General features: G+C 42.2%; 1 protein-coding gene and 1 non-coding gene across 2 annotated transcripts in view; both read right to left on the bottom strand.

Annotated features, from left to right (window-relative positions):
- MYO1E (myosin IE) overlaps positions 1-23,347 on the bottom strand; it is a 192,919-nt gene that overhangs the window by 103,263 nt on the left and 66,309 nt on the right. The window contains exons 2-3 of the mRNA XM_069483352.1: positions 11,432-11,575; positions 2,174-2,263 (exon numbers count right to left, since the gene is read on the bottom strand). Of these exons, the coding sequence (XP_069339453.1) occupies positions 2,174-2,263; positions 11,432-11,575 (234 nt within the window). The remainder of the gene's footprint in view (positions 1-2,173; positions 2,264-11,431; positions 11,576-23,347) is intronic.
- Positions 515-586, bottom strand: TRNAA-AGC (transfer RNA alanine (anticodon AGC)). The gene has a single exon. It is a non-coding gene; the product is annotated as a tRNA-Ala (tRNA).

Here is a 23,347-nt window from a genome sequence, read left to right as displayed (position 1 = left end):
TTCACCTTAGTGTCGGAAGGGGATGCACGGACAGGACCTCAGGATATGGTCTTAGATGGGCTTCTTCTAGCCCAGACTGCTTTTTTGGGATTATTTTATTTTATTTTATTTTATTTGAGACAGAGTCTCACTCTGTTGCCCGGGCTAGAGTGAGTGCCGTGGCATCAGTCTAGCTCACAGCAACCTCAAACTCCTGGGCTTAAGCGATCCTACTGCCTCAGCCTCCCGAGTAGCTGGGACTACAGGCATGTGCCACCATGCCCGGCTAATTTTTTGTATATGTATATTTTAGTTGTCCATATAATTTCTTTCTATTTTTAGTAGAGACGGGGGTCTCACTCTTGCTCAGGCTGGTCTCGAACTCCTGACCTCGGGCGATCCACCCGCCTCGGCCTCCCAGAGTGCTAGGATTACAGGCGTGAGCCACCGTGCCCGGCCAAGAAAAAAGCTGAACTTATTTGTACACAAACAGCATTACAGCAGCAGCCAAGATGGCATCTGATAGACCTACGCGTGGAGGTGCTGGGAATTGAACCCAGGGCCTCGTGCATGCTAAGCACGGGCTCTACCACTGAGCTACACCCCCTTACGGAATTATTTTTAATGTCTCTTTGAAAACAGGAGAATGGAGGATTATAAGAAAGAAAAGAGGATAGAAAATAAAAGGAAATGGAGTGGAGAGAAAGCTACGGGGCAATAGAGGGGAAGGTGTGGGCAAGTCCTCGTCCAGTAAGGCTTCAGAGCTGCTAGACTAAGTTATACCTGACCTCTGCATATCACTCTACATTTTCCAAACTTTCTTCCCATCTGTGGTCTCAGCGAACCTCTCAGCTGCCTGTGAGAACCACAGACTAGGCATTTCCTCTACCTGATCCTTCCCTTCCCTGAGACCCTGAAAGACATTAAGAACTGATCTCAACTCCTCGCTCCACCACTTGGTAGATTCTAGTACTTCACCTCTCTGAGCCTCAGTTTCCTTATCTGTGAAATGGAGACAGAGAGTAAGACACAGCCAGCATCCAGGGCTGTTTTATGATTGTTACAATTGTAACATAGTACATGGCACTCAGTAAATACCAATTTTACAACATTCTGTTAACCTTTAGCAGGAAAAATAAACATATTTTTTAAATTTCTATGATATTTCTTTAAACAAACCTCTTCAAAAGATGAATGGCCTCAAAGGGACATGTATGCAGCAACCCTTTGCAGAAAACTGGAAAGAAACACGCGTGCACAGCCCTTCCGTCTACCGAGCCTTGGCTGCCACCGAGGACTCCCAGCCGGCTCTGCGCCTGCTGCCCCCGGGCCTCGCTGAGCAGGACACCAGGGCAGGGCCCGGCCTCTGCTGACAGTGTTCCCCTTGTGCTGGGCTCCCATAAAGGCAGCATTATCAAAGGTCTTTCGCGTGGCAGCCTCCTTCGGCTCCCGCCACCAGCACCATTCATCTGGCAACAATGGGGTGGGCTCTTGCTCGGGGTAACTTGCTTTCCACTTCAACTGATGAATTTGTGTGGGCTCCCTTTTGTTTGTTTTCTAGGGGTCAGGATTAATGGGCGCTCTTGTGCTTCTGCAGCAAAGCAAAGAGGGAAGGAAGAGGAAAGGAAAAAGATGCGGAGATGGGGAGGGAGGCGTGGGGCAGTGATGAACCACGGAATAAAATACATTAATGATGATTACAGTTTCTATTTTTATTACACAACTGAAATGGCAGTGGAGCTGAGTTTGAATAGGGACCAGGGTCAGATTAGTAAATGAAGTAATAAAAGATTCATTTTTTATATTCAAGTCATAGCCACAGCTTAACTAAGGTTCCGATTCTAAAGAAGGGTTGCCATCACCCTATTTATTTTTCACCCATTACTGATTTTTACTCCTTAGATTTTTGTGGCCTGTGTGGAAGTGGGAAGATCCCCTAAGCTGTAGGTCCTACACGCCGTTTAACTAATTTTGCCTATAAACAAGGCTCAAATACTAGCTAGTCCTATGCTTTTTTGAGCTGGCTTCTAAAGAGTGGCACATCATTAAAAAGCAAACAATGTCATTTACTTGAGCTTCCTCAATTAATAATTCATACTAAGAAAATGCAAATGTACTGCTAACTTCAAGAAAAACTATGTACGCGTCATAAGAGCCCTAAACATAGCAGTAATTTATGTGACACATGACTTACCGCTCCTTGATACATTTCAATTTCCTTTTCCCCAAAATAGGGCATCTGCTTGAAAGGGTTGACTGAGATTAATACAGATCCTATATATGTCTGAATTTAAACTCCGTTAAGGTCCATCATTAATCTTCACAGCTGCGTATTTTTCAAATTAAGTAACCAGATGTTATCAAGAATTCAGAACAACTGTCCAGGCGGAAAGCTCATCTACTTGTTTTCTAAAAGATTACAAATAAAGACGAAAGCAATTATCCAACCAGCTCAGGCTTTGTGCCTCCTCAGGAAAAATAATGCATTTAATTACCAAGATGCTACGAAAAGAAATCATTATTTTAAGTGAATTAAAGCACCTTCTTTCAAGATCGGTGACAGGTACAGCCAGGAGAAAACAAAGCAAAGCAAAAATGGCAAGGAATGAAAAGAGCTGTTGTCGTTTCTCTCCTCAAATGACATGTGTTTTTCTCTTGGAACTTCCGTATCTTTTACGCGGACTAAAAACTTATTCGTTTACTCATTTAACAAGTAGAAGGATACGGGATGAACTGAACAGGAACTTAGCGGACTTTGGTAGTAAATTATCAATAAGATAATTTTTAGAGAAGAAAACTACAAACTCACATAGATGGGGTTTAGGGGAAGAAGGTATTATTCCTGCTTGGGGAACCCAGGGAGGCCTCTCTGAGAGGGTGCATCTATGCTAGACCTTGAAAGTGTTACATGACACATTTTAATGTGCCCACATAAATGAAGCATTATTATAACAAAAAATACTTCCATTTATTCATTCAACAATCAACTAATTTGATCTGGGTGCTTACAACATGCCTGGCACTGTTTTAGATGCTTGGGATACTGCAGTGAACAAAATAAACAGGATAGATAAAACTCCTTGCTCTCACAGAGGAAAAAACTGTCAAAACTACAACAAAAATAAAAATACACACTCAAAATTGTTTCTTTTAATCACTGATTTCAACGTGTTTAGAAATTTTACAAGTAAGTAGTTAAATAAAAAGTTATTTCTAAATAAATAGTTTTAAATAGTTAAAGACTTAAAACTATGAGACTTCCTTCCCAAGGAAGACATTTACGTGTTTATATACTATGATCTATGTGTTAAATAGAGCAGTCCAGGGCGTCCAGTTGGATTGCCTGGCTTCCCAAGCTCAGTTCCATTCTGACCCTGGGCAAGTCACATCTGTAAGCCATGAATGGATGATGGAGATAAAATAGGACCTGTTTGATAGCCAGGCTATGGGAACTAAATGAAAGAATCAATATAAAATGTTCAGCACAGTGTCTGGCATGTAGTAGATGCTATTTCCTTCATTCATATCCTCTAAGATGCGTGTTTTGTCACACGTTGACATTGCTGAAATCGTGACGCATGTTTCAAGTGTGGCCTCTTAGTTTTGATTAGATACAGCGTTGTTGTTATTATTGAACACAAATGAATGTGGCATGGATACTATAGTTTTTTAAAAAATAATATTTGTACACAAGCCTGGGGGCGGTGGCTCACACATGTAATCCTAGCACTCTGGGAGGCAGAGATGGGAGGGTCGCTTGAGCTCAGGAGTTTGAGACCAGCCTGAGTGGGACTGAGGTCTCCGTCTCCACTAAAAACAGAAAAAAAATTGGCCAGGCAACTAAAAATAGAAAAAATTAGCCGGGCGTGGTGGCTCGTGCTTGTAGTCCCAGCTACTCGGGAGGCTGAGGCAGGAGGATCACTTGAGCCCAGGAGATTGAGGTTGCTGTGAGCTAGGTTGATGGCACGGCACTCTAGCCCAGGCAGAGCGAGACTCTGTCTCAAAAAAAAAAAAAAAAAAGATTTAGGCCGGGCGCGGTGGCTCACGCCTGTAATCCTAGCTCTCTGGGAGGCCGAGGTGGGCGGATCATTTGAGCTCAGGAGTTCGAGACCAGCCTGAGCAAGAGCGAGACCCCATCTCTACTAAAAATAGAAAGAAATTATATGGACAGCTAAAAATATATATAGGAAAAAATTAGCCGGGCATGGTGGTGCATGCCTGTAGTCCCAGCTACTCGGGAGGCTGAGACAGGAGGATCGCTTGAGCCCAGGAGTTTGAGGTTGCTGTGAGCTAGGCTGACGCCACGGCACTCACTCTAGCCTGGGCAACAGAGTGAGACTCTGTCTCAAAAAAAAAAAAAAGATGTGTACACAAAGGTGAGTGAGCATGCACAATGACTTGATTGTTATTATATTTTGCTTCCTTTGTCACTGACCAGAAAGATCTGACTTGCAAGGGTTGAACAGCAGAGAAGATGAAGTGGTTTTAAGAGCACAGAGGATGTACTAGCTCTGGTGTAGGGGCAGTCTGTAGCACTAAGGGAAAGAAAATGCTGAGGAAACTAAAGCGTATGGAGGAAGGGCCAGGAGCTTGGAGATTGGAAAACGTATTTCCGGTCGCCAAAGTCAGAAGAAGCCAGTGACAGATTACTAGCCCACCTTTTTGAGGTAAAATTTAGGACAGATCAAGGTACTACTACAATTGTTAAGCAGATTAGAAATGTCCATGATGCTGTAGCCAAGAATCTATAAGTGGTGATAAAACTAATCGAACACATGCACATTCACATAGCACTAATCTAAGCACCTAACAATGATCCTATTACTATTACTAATCCTATTCTACTCTAGGTTGAGTATTCCTTACCTGAAATGCTTAGGACCAGACGTTTTTCGAATTTTGCATTTTTTCCGGATTTTGGAATATTTGCATTATACTTACTAGTTCTGCATCCCTAATCCAAAAGTCCGAAATCTGGAATGCTCCAAGGAACATTTTCTTTAAGTGTAATGTTGGCACCCAAAGAGTTTTGGATTTTGGCACATTTCGGATTTTGAATTTTCAAATTAGGGATACTCAACCTGTACAAGGAAACTGAGGTATACAGAAATTTAAAAACCTGCTCAAAGTCACAAGCAAGTAAATGGCGGAGTGGTGATTCAAACCCAGATGGAGTCCACACTCTTTTTTTTTTTTTTTTTTTTTTAAGAGACAGGGTCTTGTCCTGTTGCCCAGGCTGGAGTCCAGTGGCTTCATCACAGCTCATTGTAATCACAAGTTCCTGGGCTCAATAGATTTTTCTGCCTCAGCCTCCCCCAGTAGCTAGAACTACAGAGGCACACCACCATACCCAGCTAATTTTTTAACTTTTTGTAGAGATGGGGTTTTGGTATGTTGCCCAGGCTGGTCTCCAACTCCCAGCCTCAAGCAAGGCCTCCTGGCATCAAGCAAGCGTTGGCCTCCCAAAGTGCTCAGGCTGTAGGCCTGAGCCACCACGCCCAGCCCCCAGAGTCCACACTCTTAATCAACAAGCTATGTCTTTCAAAGATAAGCAGATATTGTTGTTGCTGTTGTTAATTTTCTTCCTATTATTATAGGCACAGTTGCCAGATTTAGTCAACAAAAATACAGAATACCCAGTTAAATTTAAAAGTCAGATAAACAACGAAGAATATTCTAGTATAAGTATGTCCCAAATAAGTATGGCCCCCAGCAATATTTGTGACACACTTATAAGTTATTTATTGCTTATCTGAAATCCAAATTTAACCAGGAGTCCTGAATTTTATCTAGCAACCCTAAATTGGCAGTGCAAGGATTAAATGCAGGGTGGAGGTGGGGTTGGTCTTTTCTAACTTAGAATCTGTGATGCTTTGTGTTCTCAAATATCCCTTAGTTGGATTTTTTAGTGTCCTTTCCATGTGGCGAGAACCTAATCAAAACTGAATGAATGAGGTTCATCTCTCATTCTGATTCTCATGCTAACCAAAATAAGGATTCTTATGTAAACCTAATTTTTAAGAAATACAGCACTGCTAGAACTATCCTCCTTTCAGAAGAGGAAGATGTCTAGTCTATGTCTACATCATCCTCAGGTAGAAGCAAACCTGGGCAAATAAGCTCCTTCCATGGAGGAGGCTACTCCTTCCCTTTGTGGCAAAGGGAATGCTGTTAATGCCACCTTGTCCTAGATAAACTGATTTCTGCACACAAAGAATAAAGCGCTTCCTGGAGGGCATAGGTCACAGGTACTACCTCCCCACCAATCTCATGGTTACCCCCAAAATATGAATTTAGTTACATACGAGCTCCTAAAGTAACCACACATTATTTAAACCGTTAATCTGATATATCAAGACATATCTTGTAAAGTCTTGGTTTTTCACTAAGTAGATTATATAAATTCTGGTAAGGGCCTGATTCAGAAGACTTTCAGAGAAAAAAACCAAACCAAACCAAACCTCATTAGGACTATTCTTGGCCAACCCTGAACCCAATGACTCAGGTTGGAATGAACAGGGAAATGTGTAACTGCCCCCTAAGTTTCCCGGTAGGATTCCCAAGGGCAATTTAGGAGGATTTCTGAAAAATAAAGTTTGGTTTAAAAGGCGTAATTTTAAGGTTTCTGTGCTAAGTAGCAACAAACTTAGCTAAATCAGAAGAATTGGGACAAGAGAATTTAATTGAGCTTAAAAGGAAATAAACAGATTTTAGTTATTTCAGGTGAGAGTTTGGCCTAACAATTATCCAAACAATTTTAGCCTTTTCCACCCAGCTGGGTCTGCAGAGACTCAGCTATTTCCCTGCAAGCACAGGTCTCCTGCTGGGCTGGGAACTCTGGGTAACTCTGGTTAATGTCCACTCCCCTTCCCAACTACATTCATTCAGGTGTGCCTTGGGAAAGCTGTTCAGATCACTGCCTCTTCCCACATCATGTTTGGCAGCGAAGGTGTCTTTATTTTCAAAATGCATGGAGACATGAAGCTATAATACCAAAAAAACAGAAAAAAAAAAAATAAAATAAATACCATCTTATTTAATAGACTATAAGAGACAGAAGAGATCAGTAGATCTTTAATTGATTGGCTCCCAATGCTTGTCAATGGATGTATGAATTTTTATGGACTCGTGGCAAGAATGACAAGAGAAACAATGCCCTGAATTTTTCGTAAAGCTGAATTTATTCAATATAAAGGAATTTTCTTTATTCTTAGATTATTTCCTTTGTACATTTTTTGGCATTAAAATATTCTTTCTTTTATAAAATATGATGGTAGTGAAATTTCTGCACGTTTGTTTTTAATGGTCCCTTATTTGTCAATGCTAAGAGTTGAACTTAAAAAAAAAAACACGTGAATGGTCAGTGGATTCCCCAAAACTGTCCACATGGGTTGAGTTGACTTCCCTGGATTTATTCCTGAGGTGGTGCAGGGAGGTGAGGCGACCTGCCCAGGGTCACGTTCATGGAGCATGGTTGAGCTGGCACTCGAGGCTTTGTCTCACGACAGCCGCTGCCGCCACACGAACTGGCCGCCAAGGGCCAAACCTACCAGGAGCAACTACGCTGCCTTGAATTCCAGTTGGTCTGGCACAAAGGTCTGAACTCCTAACTCAAGGATTAAAAATGCCAAACACACTTGAGTGTGGTCTTTGAGTAAAAACAAGTTTGGGGAAAGTTGGACCAAATGAGCGTGGAGCGCTTTGCATAAGAACTCTGTCAGCCAAGTGGCTAGAAATGATGTCTGGCCAAGCACAAGAGAAAATGCTGCAATGTTTTCCTCATCTATCTTAGAATGTAATTGTAAGAAGTGTGGCAACATTCACAACAAATGGATGGCAAATTAGACCTTCCTTGTCTTAGGATAAATAACTCAAAAATAGGGGGTTTTGTTGATAAACAATGTCAGCATTTTCTAAGTATTTTTTTTTTCTCTAATGTAGAAGAAATGTGCGTTCAGCCTGAATGCATTAACAATGGATTGTTCCAAATGCTGTCCTTCAATACATGGCAATGAGCTGGAATTAGATCTAGAAGAGATAAAATGAGTAATTTTATAACTTAATGTGAAATCAAGTCTCTTTTTGCCTTAACAATTAAACATAGAAGAGAAAAAACCCAGCTCTTATTTACAGTAATGCTACCCTATTATAATGTTCCCTTAACATTAAAGTCCCTTAACGTTGAAGTGGTAAAGGACGCTTTCAACACTATCAGAGGAAAAGATTTGCAGCCAGACCCCCAGTGTTATTTCATAAACATCTATCAAGCTTCCCTAAGCTGAAAGCTACTCTGTGCTAATGATAGAAAGCACATTTATGCTGGGCTTCCCATATATTGAGTGGGTAGTGGGTCAAGATTTCTAAAACATAAAGTCATTAGTGGTCAAGTAACTCACTTCCTTGATAGAACACACGATTAGTCAGTCATTGATTCAAAGGCATCAATTCAAAGGCGCATAATCAGCCCCCTCTGTGTGAGTCATTTAAAAATTCTGTTGTCTGAATTCAAAAAGCACATCTTAACAGTCAACATATTTTCAGTGAATACTTACGCAGGAAACCAAGAAATACATGATGCAAGATGATGCCACTTTGTTAAAATTAACAACAACAAGAAAGCTTACATACATGCGTGTCTATAAGTGGTTAAATTGAAAGATAGACACCAAGAGATTAATAAGAACTAATCTCATGTGGTGGAATTCCAGGTGATATTAGTGGTCTCCTTTTTGCTTGACTGCATTTTATATGTCGTGTCAAATGAACATGTATTGCTTTAAAGGGTTTTTTTCATTTTGGTTTTTTTGAAGAAGATATACAAGACACAATCCTTGCCCTGAGGGAGCTTCTGTTGTTTGGGGAGTAAGCATTCTTTTGAGAGAGGAGTGAGGTTGTCTGGGTTGAGGATGAACTGGCTACTAACATCATTTTTTTTAACCCAGCTTTTCAAAAACCACATTTCCAAGTAAATAATGTAGTAAGTTGAGCCCACATTCCAAGAACATTCCAATAAATAACCTATTCAATTACATTCTGTGGAAATTAGACTTTTGTGGGCTTTTCAATCCTCCATTTAGAAGTTTCTATGGCAAAATGCATTGGAATTTCCAATAAGCAATTTTACAGTTGACTTTTTGTAAAATAACTCAGAAATATGGGAAGAACTTATATCCCTGCCCTAGCATATGGTAATAATAATTAATGTTTATTGCATACTTACTGTATTCATTATTTCACTTCACCCTATTGTAGTCTCACTGGGAGATTTTATTATCACTCTCATTTTACAGAAGAGGAAACCAAGGCACTGAGATCACAGAACTTATTAAGATCACCAAATCCACTCAGAGTAAGGTTTGAACCCAGGCAGTCCAACTCCACGTTCTGCCACCCAGCCCTTTCTAATCTATCATCTGCCAGTTTCCACATGCCATGGGTCTTGAACATAAAAGTGATTAAAATTTTTTGACAGTGGTAAGTCCAGATAAAGTAAGCATATTTTATTTATTTATTTTTTTTTTAAAGACAGAGTCTTGCTCTGTTGTCCATGCTAGAGCACAGTGGTGTCATCATAGCTCACTGCAACCTCAAACTCCTAGGATCAGGGGACCCTCCTGCCTCGGCCTCCCAAGCAAGTGGGACTAAAGGCATGGCCAGGACACCCAGCTAATTTTTCTACTTTTAGTAGAGATGGGGGTCTCACTCTTGCTTAGGCTGGAATTTTCTGACCAAATAAAATAAAAACTTGCAACTGAACACGACTGCTTCCATGTAATTAAATTAAAGGAAGTCTTGCACACATATCTAGAGCAGGAGTCAGGAAATTTTTTCTATAAAGGGCCAGAAAGTCATTAGAGACTTTGTAGGTCAGAGAGTCTCCTGCAACTACTCACCTCTGCCACTGTAGCATGAAAGCAGCCATAGACAAATGAGCAAACAAATGAGCACGGCTGTGTTCTAATAAAACTGTAGCTACAAACAGGGCAGCAAGCAGGATTTTTGTCTGTAGGCTGTAGGTTGCCTCTGCTCAAGATGCTATTGTAAGTTAATAATGTAATGAATATTTCAAAATTGCTAAGAGAGTAGATTTTAAATGTTTATACCACACACACACACAAGTATGTGAGGTGATGGGCATGTTCATTAGCTTGATTTTATCATTCCAAAACGGATATGTGTATGAAAATATCACATTGTACTCCACAACCATATACAACTATTATTTGCCATTTAAAAATAAATTTTCTAAATGATGCTATTATCACATAGCTAACAAATCCAAGTATCTCTGTTAACCCTTAAAAGCAGGAGTTTAGAGGTTTATGCAGATATTTGGCAAAATTCCTTTATAGTAAATAAGAAACAGCATAGTACTGATCAGAATGGTCTAAGTGCCTTGGAATAATGCTGTTAATTAATACCTGATGATAAGTTGACCCCCACACACACACACCAGTGATGGCACAAGGCAGCCTGGTTCAGGTGGTTTTAACTAATAGACAAGCAGTGTTTTAACAACAACAACAAAAAAGCCACCGATGAGAAAACTATTCTTCCCCAAGCTTTCTGGGTTAAAATCCAAAATGTTTGTTACAACAATAGCAAAGATTCCACTTTTCATAGGTCATCCGCGACACCATACCTTCAGAAGTCACGATCAGCATCCAAGTTAAACTTTCCGGTACTGCTACACAGATCTTTGCATGCTTATGACTAACTTTCACCACAATTCCACCAGTATATCTTTACATAGTTGCATCAAACAAAACCCCTGAATCCTCCAGGAACTTAAGCAAATATCACAGTTCTCTGTTTATAATGAAGTCAACACACATTTGAATCAAATTTCCATTCTGCATTTTTAAAAGCCCTATAAAAAATGGCATCTGGTAAGCTAAAATTGAAACATAAAGAACAACTCAAGAATGTCAGGCATCTTCAATAGTTGTTGTTCACGTCTCATGTTTCCTTTAGTAAACATAAAAATGCAGAAAAACTGGCAAAATTGCTTTTTTTCTTTTCTTTTTGTTTTTTGCATGAGGCAACATTTTTTAGCCTTTTAAGTCTGCACTTAAATATCTCTGCTTTGCAGTTAGGATGCACTATCAATAACTCTTTGCAAACCAGAACTTTCTCTAGGAACAGCAGAGGTTTCAGACACCATGTGCATGACTACAGCACGTCAAAGGGACAATACCACCGATTAAAATGAATAAATCCTGGCTGCATCTTGACTTTGTGAAGTGCCAGGAAAATAATGTAGCATCATCTTTGCCCTTTGCACAGCCTGAACCAAGTGATATAAAAGGACAAAACCTCATTCTGAAATGGTGAAACTGATGTGAGCACAACGTCAGTTCAGACTTCCAGATGGCTCTTCTTACACCAGGAATAAAGCCACGTTTTACTGTTGTATCACTTACAAATGTCCAGAGAAACCAATAAAGGATACAAAAATGTAGTCATCCATGTATCTCTTCTTGAGATTCTCCACGATGGAGTTCTCTGTGATCTTGGAGAGCAGCACCATGTCGTCCACGCCACTGTGCTTGACATTGTGGCTCTGCCAGTGGTACCGGTATGCACCTTTGCTTCCCTGCAAGCAGAAAATGCACAATTATTAGGATAGTTTATTTTGCTAATTTCCCAAGTCTTCCCCAAATAAAACGTAGCAGAATGAGCAGAGCAAACAGAGAAAGATTTTGTCATCAATAGACAAGGATTCAAGTTCCAGCTTTGCTCCCTACAGACTAAGTAGGGGAAGGTTACCTAAGTTCACTATGTCACTGAAGCTTCTCTTTTCTCATTCATAAAATGGGGGAAATAAGACCCACTTCATAGAGTTGCTATAAGGATTAAACAAAATAACATGTAAAGTGCCAAACAGTGTCTGGAATATAACATGATATATGATTTATGGTCTCTGACAATTCCTTCAACCTTAGGAAAATAAGCAAGGGCATAGAAACTTTCTAGACTTGTTTTGCAAATTATATGACAGAACCAAGAAATGGAAAGAATATGGATCACACGATGGCTATGTCACACTGTCATAATTTCTCAAAGTCACCTAAATTATTTTCCCTCCATAAACTTATCACTGTCACTGTACTATTGGCCTTCCATATTCAAAAGATAAGCTACATTTTCGTGACTGATCACTGCTACAGTAATGAGGAAGCGGACAGGACAGATTAAAAAAAAATGTGATCACAGAACATGCTCTGGACAGAGGACCTCATACGCCTCCCCATGCCCTCCTTGAATAGATGAAGTCTTGGCCCTTGTCTACTTATGGGATTTTCAGCTTAACAGCAGGGGTGGCCTGTGGACACTCTGTGGACTGCAGAGCTTCCTTCCATTTGGCATTTCTGTAGCAGGATTCCCCTGTGTTCAGCTTTTTGCCAAGTCCTGGGACTGGGGCAGATGGGACTGCTATCAGTGGCTGCACTTGGGGAGCTCACAGTCCACTGAAGGACACTAGATAATGACGGGGCAAAGTGAGTCATGTGTCAATAACAGTCAATACATAAACACACACCAAATGCGTGTTCCAGCAGTGGAGGCAGGGAGACTCCTTTGTCCTGGGAGAGGCAGAAGATATGACTTCCTAGAGAAGAAGGCATTTGAAATAGGCCTAAAATACTTTGAATTGGCCAGAGGAGGAAGGACATTCATTATAATTGACACTCACTGGACAAAAAATCTAATGCAAATGAAGTAATGGCAAATATTACATGCCAAGATATTGGGAGAGTCTCCTTGCCCTCAGACACTTCTTGCACCTACTGGAAGTGTCACTCAGTGGGTGAGTATAGGGGGCACTGAATCCAGTGAGACTTGACCCCTGGCTCCTCCATGGGAGCTCATGCTTGGGGGAGTTGGAACAAAGGAGAGAAAAATTCCAATAAGGGTATCTAGGAAGGCCAACTGCTCAGATATCAAAACTGGGATGAAAAAGGGAAAAAGAGGCTCTTTGAGAGAAGGGGGAGGTAGAAAGAAACAAGATGGAAGCCATTTCGGGTTTCATTTGAAAAATTTGTTAAATTGTTTAATGCTTTCTCTGTGGGGAAACACAGATCCTTTGCTAAGAGCACATTCTAAAGGATCTAGGAAAAGCAATCTTTTAAAAACAGCCATAGGGAAAGCATAGCAGTGCCATGGGCTCACGCTTTGGAAACGGGTTCTGGAAGGTTTGCCACCCGTGCTGTCTTGCAGAGGGAAACTGTCTATGTGATGTGTCTGGCTTTCTCAGAACTACATGCAGCATCTATTCTACAACTCACACCTCACCACTCCTTCTTCCTCTTGTAGCAACGCAGAACGAGAGAAAAAGCACTTGCCTGGCCACAGCGTGACTCACTAGATCTCCTTCAAATAAATGCCCATGTTTACTTCCAACCGGATAAAGATTCAACCCCTTCTCACCCTCGCTCCCTCCTTTTCCAGGTTTCTGGCCATAGAAAACTAAGCTCCCAGAGTAAGCAACCTCAGGTTTGTTGGTTGATTGGTTGGTAGATTTTTAACCCCAACAGATGTCCCCATACTCAAAAAAGGCCAAAAATGTTACATTATCTTTGAAAAATATAAGCACAGTTGAACAAAACAGGACAATTAATAAGTGGTTGTTTAACTTCTACAAAGGCAAGAAACAGAGAAGCTCTGTGCCATGGTGTATACGTTTGTACTGATCCACAGAAGCTGCCTTCTCAAGGTAACCCAAGCTGGTCTTGGTGTTCAATCCAGCTGCCTTTCTCTAACTGCCTGGTAAAACATTCCTGACTGTCCCTTCTCCTCCTAATGGCAGTTATTCCTTAGTAGAATAGAGTTCCTTGTGGACTTCATTAATTCTCATGGTCCCAGATAGGACAACACTGAAGATTCCCACCCCTGGATCTCCAGTCCCTACCTTGGCCTCGTTTTCCAGGCTTCTATCTGCACCAGGATAAGGAATCAATAGTGTGACGGGGTGGTCACTGTACGCAAAGCAATGAGCTGTTGTATCCATACAGGGCGTTCCACTCACAAACGCACACAACTCTGTGAGAGAGGATTAACATTCCCATGCCCGGTAGAAGGTGAGATCGCCCAGCCCGTAAGTAGCAAAGGCAAGATGTGAATCAAAGACTCAATGATTTTGGATGCATCCAAACATGGTTTCTTCACAGTCTCACAAGTGACTTAAGGGATATTTCTACTTGTTAAGTTTAAGGCGGCAATAGAATGACAGCCTCTCTCTAAAATGGAATTCATCATTAAAAAGACACACAATCTTTGTTAATGACCACCTCCTCTTAGCATCAAAGACGAAAACACTGGAGTTATTTTTGATTTCATACATTTTCTATAACCAATTGGTCACAAATCAATCAAAATCTCTCTCTCTCTCTTTCTCTCTCTCTCTCCCACTGCCTCCCTTCCCCTCTCTCCCTCACTGTCCCTCTGGCAGGCTCTTACATTAATAGTTGCATATGTGAACTCATTCAACTTTCACAACCACTCCCCATGCTATGTGTATTATCTATAAACCAAGGTCTCCTACGATAGCATCTGTCTTTACTGACTGCTCCTTGCTGTGCCCTTGTCCTCCCATCCAGATGAGGCGGAGGGAGGGTGGGAGCAATTCAGATTGTCAAAGACAAGGTCAGAATCCTCCAAAGGCAGGTAAATGCAAGCTGGGGTGGGCTAGGGCTGAGCAGGGACGTTGTAACAGAGGGTGACCAAGCTGTCAGGGAAGCTGGAAACCAAACCTGGATGTGCAGGCTCTCATCCCAGCCCAGGGACAATTAAAAGTTCCCCACGGTGAAACAAAAACCATTTTCTGTTGCTGTGTGGGGGACAAAAGAGCTCAATAATGGCCTGACTTATCCAGAGGCCTCTCCTAGAACACAGCCACTGAACATGGGGAGCAGGTAGGCAACACGGTAGGAAATCGGCAGCATTCACCACCCGAACCCTTTGGAAACAGAGGCTGAAAGTTGTTCAAGAATTGTTAAGAATATGCATTTGAGGTTCTGGAACAAATAACCTTGCCCCTGTTTCCCTGTCATTTCTTCCTCCTGTCCTGACTGAGAGGCGGGGGCGGGTCTGGCTGCCACACAGGCTTGCAGGAGGCCAGCAGGGATGGGAAGTTCTCCAGCTGTGTGAGGACACCTCTAGGCTCAGCTGCCTTCTCTTCTGTGGGCTTCCTTTTTGAGTAACTCCTTTGTGTTTCCCCTGGTAAAAAACGGTGGCATTTTAAACAGTAGGATCCTCAGCAAGGTACTCCACTTTCCAGCAGCCCTCGATGAGTAAGGCAGCGGGGGTTGCCTTAGTAATGACTAAGACATGAACATAGTAATAACAACAATGAAAAACTGCTCTTCGCCCCAACACTTACTGCAAATGATGAGGAAGACATTTCTATTAGATAGGGATTGAGTACACACTTCCTTGGACCCACATTTAATATCTAAGAATGATTTAGTTTACTAAAGAGCAATTGATTCACATGCAAGTTCCAGAAAGTGGGGTACACCCATATCCACATAATGGCCTCATTTAGGAGGTGGCACCAAACACCAGAGTCCCTCACAGGGAGGAAGAACCGGGCTGTGAGCAGGAAGCCGGGCTGGCTGATTCTCTGATTTAAAAGGTGGAGCCTCGCTAACTGGTGTGTGTTTACCAGGGTGGAGACTCACAAGAGCAAAGGTGAGTCAGAGCACACAGGTAGGGATTATTCTCTCCAGAAAGTCTACCTCCATCGCCCAGGAGAGAGCCCCAGGGTAGTGCTTGCCTGTCACAGAAGCAGTTCTGCAAACACTTCACCAGCATCCCGGTAAGCATTGTCCTTGGATTCATCCAGGAGAGAGGAGGAGTTACCCCACACTGGGTAACCATAGTCTTCAAACGCCCTTCAGATGCCCAGAAAAGGGAGGCCATTAAATGTGCCACGTAAATACAACAGGCCCAGTGTTGGGCAGGGCGCGGGGCGAGGATGGGGCCATAAACAGTCTTACATGCTTCCAGAAAGAGGACACTGCACAGTATTTTTAGGCAGCAATTTAGAAATAGGTATTGAAATTTTACATATATAAACTGATATATAAACTGATATACAGACTGATATATAAACATAGTTAACTAAATAAAAATAAAGCCATATTCTCTGTGATCTGGCAATTGTATTTTTTAGAAATTTATCTCAAGATATACCTTCAAAAGGATGCCAAGGTACATGTGCAACATTGTTCACTGCAGCAAAGTTTACAACACGGAAGACACGAAGCACAGGTAGGGGATCGATTACGATACAGCTTACTCTGCAAAGGCGTACTGTCCAGTCATTAAAGAAGTTTGCATGTGCTGAGATGGAAAGAGCTTCAAGATACACTGTTTCATGAAAAAAGCAGTCAATATGTGGAATAAATACAGAATGAATGCATTTATATAATTTTTAAAAAGGTATGTGTGTTATAATTGGTTGAAAGAAACATAAAGTACTGGGGTTTCAGGAAAAGAGTTACTTTTACTTTCCATATTATGTTTTTCTATATATCTTTTTTACCATATGCATGTGTCAGTAAAATAAACAGAAGCATTGAAAACAACATCAATACAATCAAGCATTTTCTTGAGGGCTGTTGGGTACTGACCAGGCTCTTGAAGGCAAAAGCTAGGACTGTCCTAAGACTGGCTTCTGTGCTACTTCCAGGTTTGAAAGGCATTGGGAAGATAATGTCTGGACAACAAAACAGTATCATATCTGGGACATTTACCTGGTCCATGGACACGCTAGGACAGCAGATCTGATTTCCAGAAAACCTGGGATTAGAATGTGCCCAACGTTATAAGTGTGTCACTCCGAGAAGCAGATAAATCATACTCGTACTGTGAACAATGAACAATGGGTAATGCTATGGCTGCAGTCGACCTGGGCTTGTTTTTTAATGGGATTTTTCTGTTGCAGTGACTCCTAACGGGAAGAAACAGAACTATCTGTTACACTTTGATCTTTTAATTGACATTCTGGAATTCTACCTTTTGCATTTCTGCCATTAGACGGGAATGAAACACTTACTTCAACCATAAATACTTGTCTGTCTACTACGTGCAAGGCACTGGGCTTGCACTATATTTTGACTTTATGGAATTTAACCCCCGCAATATTTTGGAGATGTGGAGATGTGCCTTTGAAGCCAGCATGTGTGTCCTGGACTGCAGCGGACAGAGTATAAGGAGGAAGTGTTTCTGGAAGAGTGCAGAGACAGGGCAGTCAGTAGCCAACAAACCACTCCCATCCCCTGGACCCCTGAGTAATTGGAACTACCATTTATTGAAAGCATTTAGTTCTCATAACACCTACAAGACGCAAGTATTATAATCCCTCACTATTTTACAAATGGAGGAACTGAAGCCTAGGGTTGTAATGTACCATGTTGCCTCTGCTTGGAGGGGGTGTGGATGGGAAAGCGCACTGGAGGGTTGGCACGTGAGACTGGGGACAGGGGAAGGCTCAATGAATTTGGAAGATGTGCTTGTTAGTTTCATTCGTTGAAATATATGCAACCCTACCAAAAATTCAGTATTTGTATAGCATTTTTACATGCAGTGATCTCACTTAGCCCCTGAGAATTGACGTTGAGATTTCTGACTTCCTTTTCTTTGCTCTTGCTGCTATATCGCATCTCACTTCCAACACCATCTGTAAGGCCAAGTGTAGACACTGCTCTAGGACCACTGTGGGTCCGTCCAGTGGTCTCTTGGCCAGGACCAGCAGGAATCAATCACCCTGGAAGAATTGGCCCGACTGGAGAAGTAGTCCATGACTGCAGCAAACGTATAATTTGTCCAACCTGGGATTTTGAGTGCAGAAGGGAGCGTTGTTAACAAAGCTGGAGCAAGAGGAATAAAATGTGACCATCGCAGGCTGAATGGTTGTATCTATGACGAACTTGATCTCAGAAAAGCCAAGGGCAACTTTCAAAGACTAGCGCTTCCAGCTAAGGCCCTATGCCACTTAACCACAGGGTGTCACACAAATCACTTGACCTCTCGGAGCCTGTCCCCTCCTTGGCAGAAGGGGGCTTGTCACACTACATTGCCCCTGGGACTATTGGGAAGATAAAATAAGACTGACCATCAAAGCAACCCCCAATCCCTTTAGGGGTAGGGTTGGTTTTATATGATGACATGATCAGGGAGCAAAGCGTGGAAGGTGCACACCAGGCTGGCAACACTGGTTGAACTAATTGAGTGAGGGAGGGAAAAAAAAAGGTTTGTAAAAAATAACAAGGAATGGTAAGGTGTCCAAATTTTGTTTTAATTGAACATATAGTATTTATGTACACTATCTCAGTTTGAAATTATGGCTGTTAAAACATTGTGGTTATTTATCTCTATAGGTACTTTCTGTATGGTTTTATTTTTCTATTGAGCATGTATTTATAAAATATACACAGTTGTTTTCATCATGAAAAAAATTAGATCAAATAAGATATAAAAATACTTTGTAAAGTGAAATGAAATATATAAATGTATGAACCTTGACACTTTTAAATATTATTTGTTATTCCATGTCAACTGAGGTCTCCAATCCTTGTTTATTCCAGCTTGCAGCTATAGAAAGCTCTCTGTTGCCGGGGCCAGAGTGCAGTGGTATCATCACAGCTCACTTCAGCCTCAAACTCCTGGGCTCCAGTGATCCTCCTGCCTCAGCCTCCCGAGTAGCTGGGACTACAGGAGCGCACCACCACACCAAGCTAATTTTTCTATTTTTTTGTAAAGATATGCTCATGTTATATTGCCCAAACTGGTCTCAAATTCCAGTGATCCTGCTGCCTCAGCCTCCCAAAGTGCTAGGATTACTGGCATGAGCCACCACGCCCAGCCCTTGAGCTCTTTTTATGTAACAACAGACACCCAGTAGGAAAAGAAATGAGAGCTTTTCTTTAACTTTCCAGCCTGAAATGTCAGATCATTTTCTGTATCAATGAATTAGTTCGAATCTAAGACGTTGTAAATGAACAGTTAACTATTCCATCAGTTCTAAAGATGCATTCTTTCTCATTTTAACATTCTGAAATTAGGATGTGTCTTACAATAAATGGTGTGTCATAATTTCACTGGCAGTAGGTTTTTTTTTTTTTCAAAGCAGTAAATAAAATAATGATGATCCTCTTATAACCAGTAGCATTTTAGCTGTGATGAATTATGGCACCTAACACTAGGGGCCAGGTACTCTTCTAAGCACTGCAAATATTAAGTCACTGTTTAATATCATCACAGATATAAAATATCATAAAGATTTGTATTGTAACTGGCTCTATGAATAAATTTCAATGACCCCATGTGGTTTTTTATAATCCCTTCCCTTTAACTAACTACTTGAACTTTTTGAGTTGTTTCCCAGAAATGGCAGAATTTTTGCAAGACAAGGGAGTTGAGATTGCGAAGGCCCCTGAGCATGATTCCTGATGGCAAGGAACACCATCCCCTATGACCTGCCCCAATGCCTTCAACCAGTCCCAATACACCTGCCCCAGGACATGTGACCTGCTCCAATACACCTGCCCCAGGACATGTGACCTGCCCCAATACACCTGCCAATACATGTGACCTGCGCCATACATACCTCTCCTAATGCCTGTGGCCCCTCCTCAAAAAGCTCCTGATCTCTGTGGTCTAGAGACAGATTTGAGACCATTTCTCCCATTCTCCCAAGAGATGTCTTCTGAGTTAAAACTCCATTCTTCCTTGGCAATCCTCATCGTCTCAATAATTGGATCTTTGTGTGGCGAGCAACTGGATCTAGGCCAAAACCTTCTTGTGGTTTTGATAACATTTTGATTATTCTGGAAGCATTGTATCAAATACTTTTTACTGGTGAGGCTGCTGGTCACCCAGTTTTAGAGGTTTTGTTATGAAAGTTTTTGTAGCTGCCAGGGCCGCCCCACCCCCACCCCACTAGGGGATGAGGGCAAGTGTCCTGGATGACAAACTGCCCAGGACAAGCCACCCCCCAGACCACAAGCTTGCAAAGCGAGGTCCTTAGGTAATTTCCTTTTCAATTTGTAAATGCACATTCAGGTGTGTATCTCTTTCAAACTACAGGTTCCTTCAATATCAACACCATTTGGAGCGAAAGGTGCCCTGTCCCTATGCTACATGTCCACCCTGGGATTACTATTTCTGTACTCCAGTGTTTCCTAAACCTCAGTCATTTTCAACTACTTTAACAAGTTTTTTATATCCAAGTTTCACCAGTCCTATGCTTCAACTTCTTCCAGAAACTGTCCTTTTGAATTTGGCTTAATCCTGCACAATAATCTCCATACAGATCATCAGTTTGGTGTGCTAGTTTTGTTTCTCCAAGGTGTAAAAAATAGCTATGAAGACAAATGCTGTAAAATATACAACGTGGGATTATACATCCCCATCTTAAGTGCCTGGCATTATGTTCCAACCTGGGGAACACACCACCATTCTCTACTGGGCCTATGTCTGGCAATTTCAAGTCTAGTCATAGGGAATTTAAATGACTTCTGTTGCATTTCCAGACACATTTTTCTCTGCTGTGGAAAATCTCACATAGCAAGGACAGAGTTCCCCTTCAGTTAGGAGGTGAGAGGCTAGGTTTTGTTTTTGCAAGTAGAACCTACCCTGTATTCACATTCTGGATTCCTTGCACTTTCCATCAGGGGTCCCAAGGCCCCTGCCTGCCCTTTGGCCTCAGAAAACCCTCCCAGCCACATGTGGGGAGGTCACTAGTCCCCCAGGGTGACGGCTTGTCTTGAGGCTGATAAGGAAAGTCTCTTTTGGGCACCTGCTATTTATTCTTTCTCTCTCAGGAAGTGCTACCTGCAATCATTACCAGTACTGTTCCCTCCTCTTTCCATCTCCAGAAAACCTAGAGCCGTGGCTCCCTCCCCTCTGGTCCTCACTAAAAGCCCCTTTGAAGCCGCCCCCCCCCCCATTATTTGCAAAAGGATTTAACACCCCTACACAATCTGGGTGCCAGTGTCCCTGGCTCCCTGCAATTCACCCCAAGCAGCCCAGGCTCTCCAAGCCCCCGCAGGGCATCTGCTCTCCAGGCCAGGCAAGGGCTCTGGCTGGGGCTTCTCCGGCACAGCCACCAGTGCAGCTGGCATCCCAGGAAAATGGGCAGCCAGAGGACAGTGGCCACCTTGCAAGCCTGGTCTCGAACCCCTCAAGGCCACAGGGCAGCTGTACCTGCATCTAAAGCACAGATCTTAGCAAGGCCCCCTGACCTGTCCTTGTCCATCTCTAACCCCTGCTTCCCCCTAACTTTGAAATGCCTACACCACCATTTTCCATGCACAGCATGCCGGGTTTTGTTTCTGTGCTTCCAGGGTACCTGTGTGTGAGGTGGGATCTTCAGTACCTACATTCCCACTGTCCCTCTGCTTGGAATGCTCTTCCATGAACTCCTCCCTAACCCGCCCCCAATCCTATGCCTAGTAAACTCCCACCCAGCTCAGTTCAGGCGCCCTCTTCCCTAGGAAGCCCCTGCCTCACCGCACTTAGGAAACAGCATTATCTGAGTACCTGGCTCCCCGCTTAAACTAACTTCCGGAACTAGGTCTTATTCACCATTCTACCCCAAGACCTAGTATAGTGACGGCACCCCCTGTGGCACCCCCCAAAGTCTGTTGAATGAATGAAATAAAATATTATTATTCTCACATAGCAGCTAAATCTTATTACATGTCGGGCACTGTTCTAAACATTTTATATATAACTTATCTAACCCCCACAACTCTGCAAGGCAGGAAACTGAAGCACAGAGAGCTTGAGTAACTAGCTCAGTTCCAACAGCTGGGCTTCAGATCATTTTTGTGCTTTAAACATTGTACCTACTGTCTACCATAATAAACTAATGGCAGTTGGAAACAGCAATAATTCTAAAGTTCATAGCAACTGCTGTATTGCATGTTTACTACAGGCCATGTATTAACTTCTTTCATTGGCTCAATAACACCAGGAAGTACTTATATTATTCTTTTTTCTTTCTTTTTTTTTTAACAGAAGAGAAAAAAGTACTATGTAGTCTGTGGAGTACCTGGATCAAAGCCCCACAGCGAGGAGCCCACGCAGCGGTCTGGCTCTGCATGGCTGTGCACAAGACAAAGCAATCTCCTCGCTATGGAGTCGGCCCTGGGAGGTCTGTCCCTTGCTGTGTCCCCAGCATGCAGCGTGGTGCCTGGCACATGGTAGTGTTCAATCAGTAGTAGTCGGCTGAATAAACTCCAGGCCATTTTGGCTCCTCTGAGGACATCTTTGCTGTGTCTCTATGGCTCTAGGGCAGCTATCAGCAGGGAAAATGGGGGTCCTGGGCCCAGAGTCTGCGCCAGGGAAGAAAGAAGTTTCCAAAGCTTTCCTATTTTTCCCTGACCCAGGAGACCAAAGTGAAGAGATGTTGCCCCTCAGGACAGTTCTCCATCTCTTCACAGTGTAGTCAAGGGTAATAGACTAATCTCTTTTTTTTTAGAGACAGGGTCTTGCTTTGTCGCCCAGGCTGAAGTGCAGTGATGTGATCATAGCTCACTGAAACCTGGACTCAAGTGATCCTCCTGCTTTAGCCTCCTGAGTAGCTAGGACTACAGGAGCACGCCACCATGCCCCCACTAATTTCTACTTTTTTTTTTTTTTTTTTTGGAGACAGGATCTTGCTATGTTGCCCAGGCTGGTCTTGAACTCCTGCTCTCAAGTGATCCTTCTGCCTCAGCCTCCCAAAGTGCTGGGATTACAGGTGTGAGCCACTACAGTTGGCAAGGTCTTAGACATCTGGGAATGCAATGCTTCGTGCCAAATCCAGCAGCTGATTAGAATCCACAGACTTGGCTACAAGCTCTATCCCTTATATGCCTCTGTGACCTTGGGCTAGGCCAGTTTCACAGAATTTTATTCTTCACAATTAAGGCAATCTGTCAAATGTAGACCTAAATATGGTTTAGCTTTTGCACCTCCATTAACAGGATTTTTGTTAATAATGAATTCATAAACTAAAGTCCTATCACACTATGTGTCCTAACTTTTGGGTTGAAAATTATAGTATCTGAAGCAATGGTAGCTGCTCAGTAAGTTTCTTTAATTGAATTAAGAAGCCAAAGTAACAAAGTAAGCAAACCAGCTAGAAATACCAGAACCAATGGCTCCTGTTCATGTTATCGATTGAAATAGAAATAAAATCAGGAAGGGAATTGAACAATTTCTTGTTACATAAAATGAACTCTAGCTCCATACCATGGAAGAAAGAAATCCTAACATTTAAATGCTATTTTAAGAAAAAGAAAAATATGCAAAGACTTAGCAAACCAGAGTAGAGCCGATAGCAACCTGGTTAAAAAGTCTCCAGGACTCACTGTCC

The sequence above is a fragment of the Eulemur rufifrons genome, chromosome 2 (genome assembly GCF_041146395.1).
Source record: "Eulemur rufifrons isolate Redbay chromosome 2, OSU_ERuf_1, whole genome shotgun sequence".
Taxonomy (NCBI): domain Eukaryota; kingdom Metazoa; phylum Chordata; class Mammalia; order Primates; family Lemuridae; genus Eulemur; species Eulemur rufifrons.
Note: the sequence above shows the minus strand (reverse complement) of the source record. Positions and strands in the feature narration are given on the sequence as shown.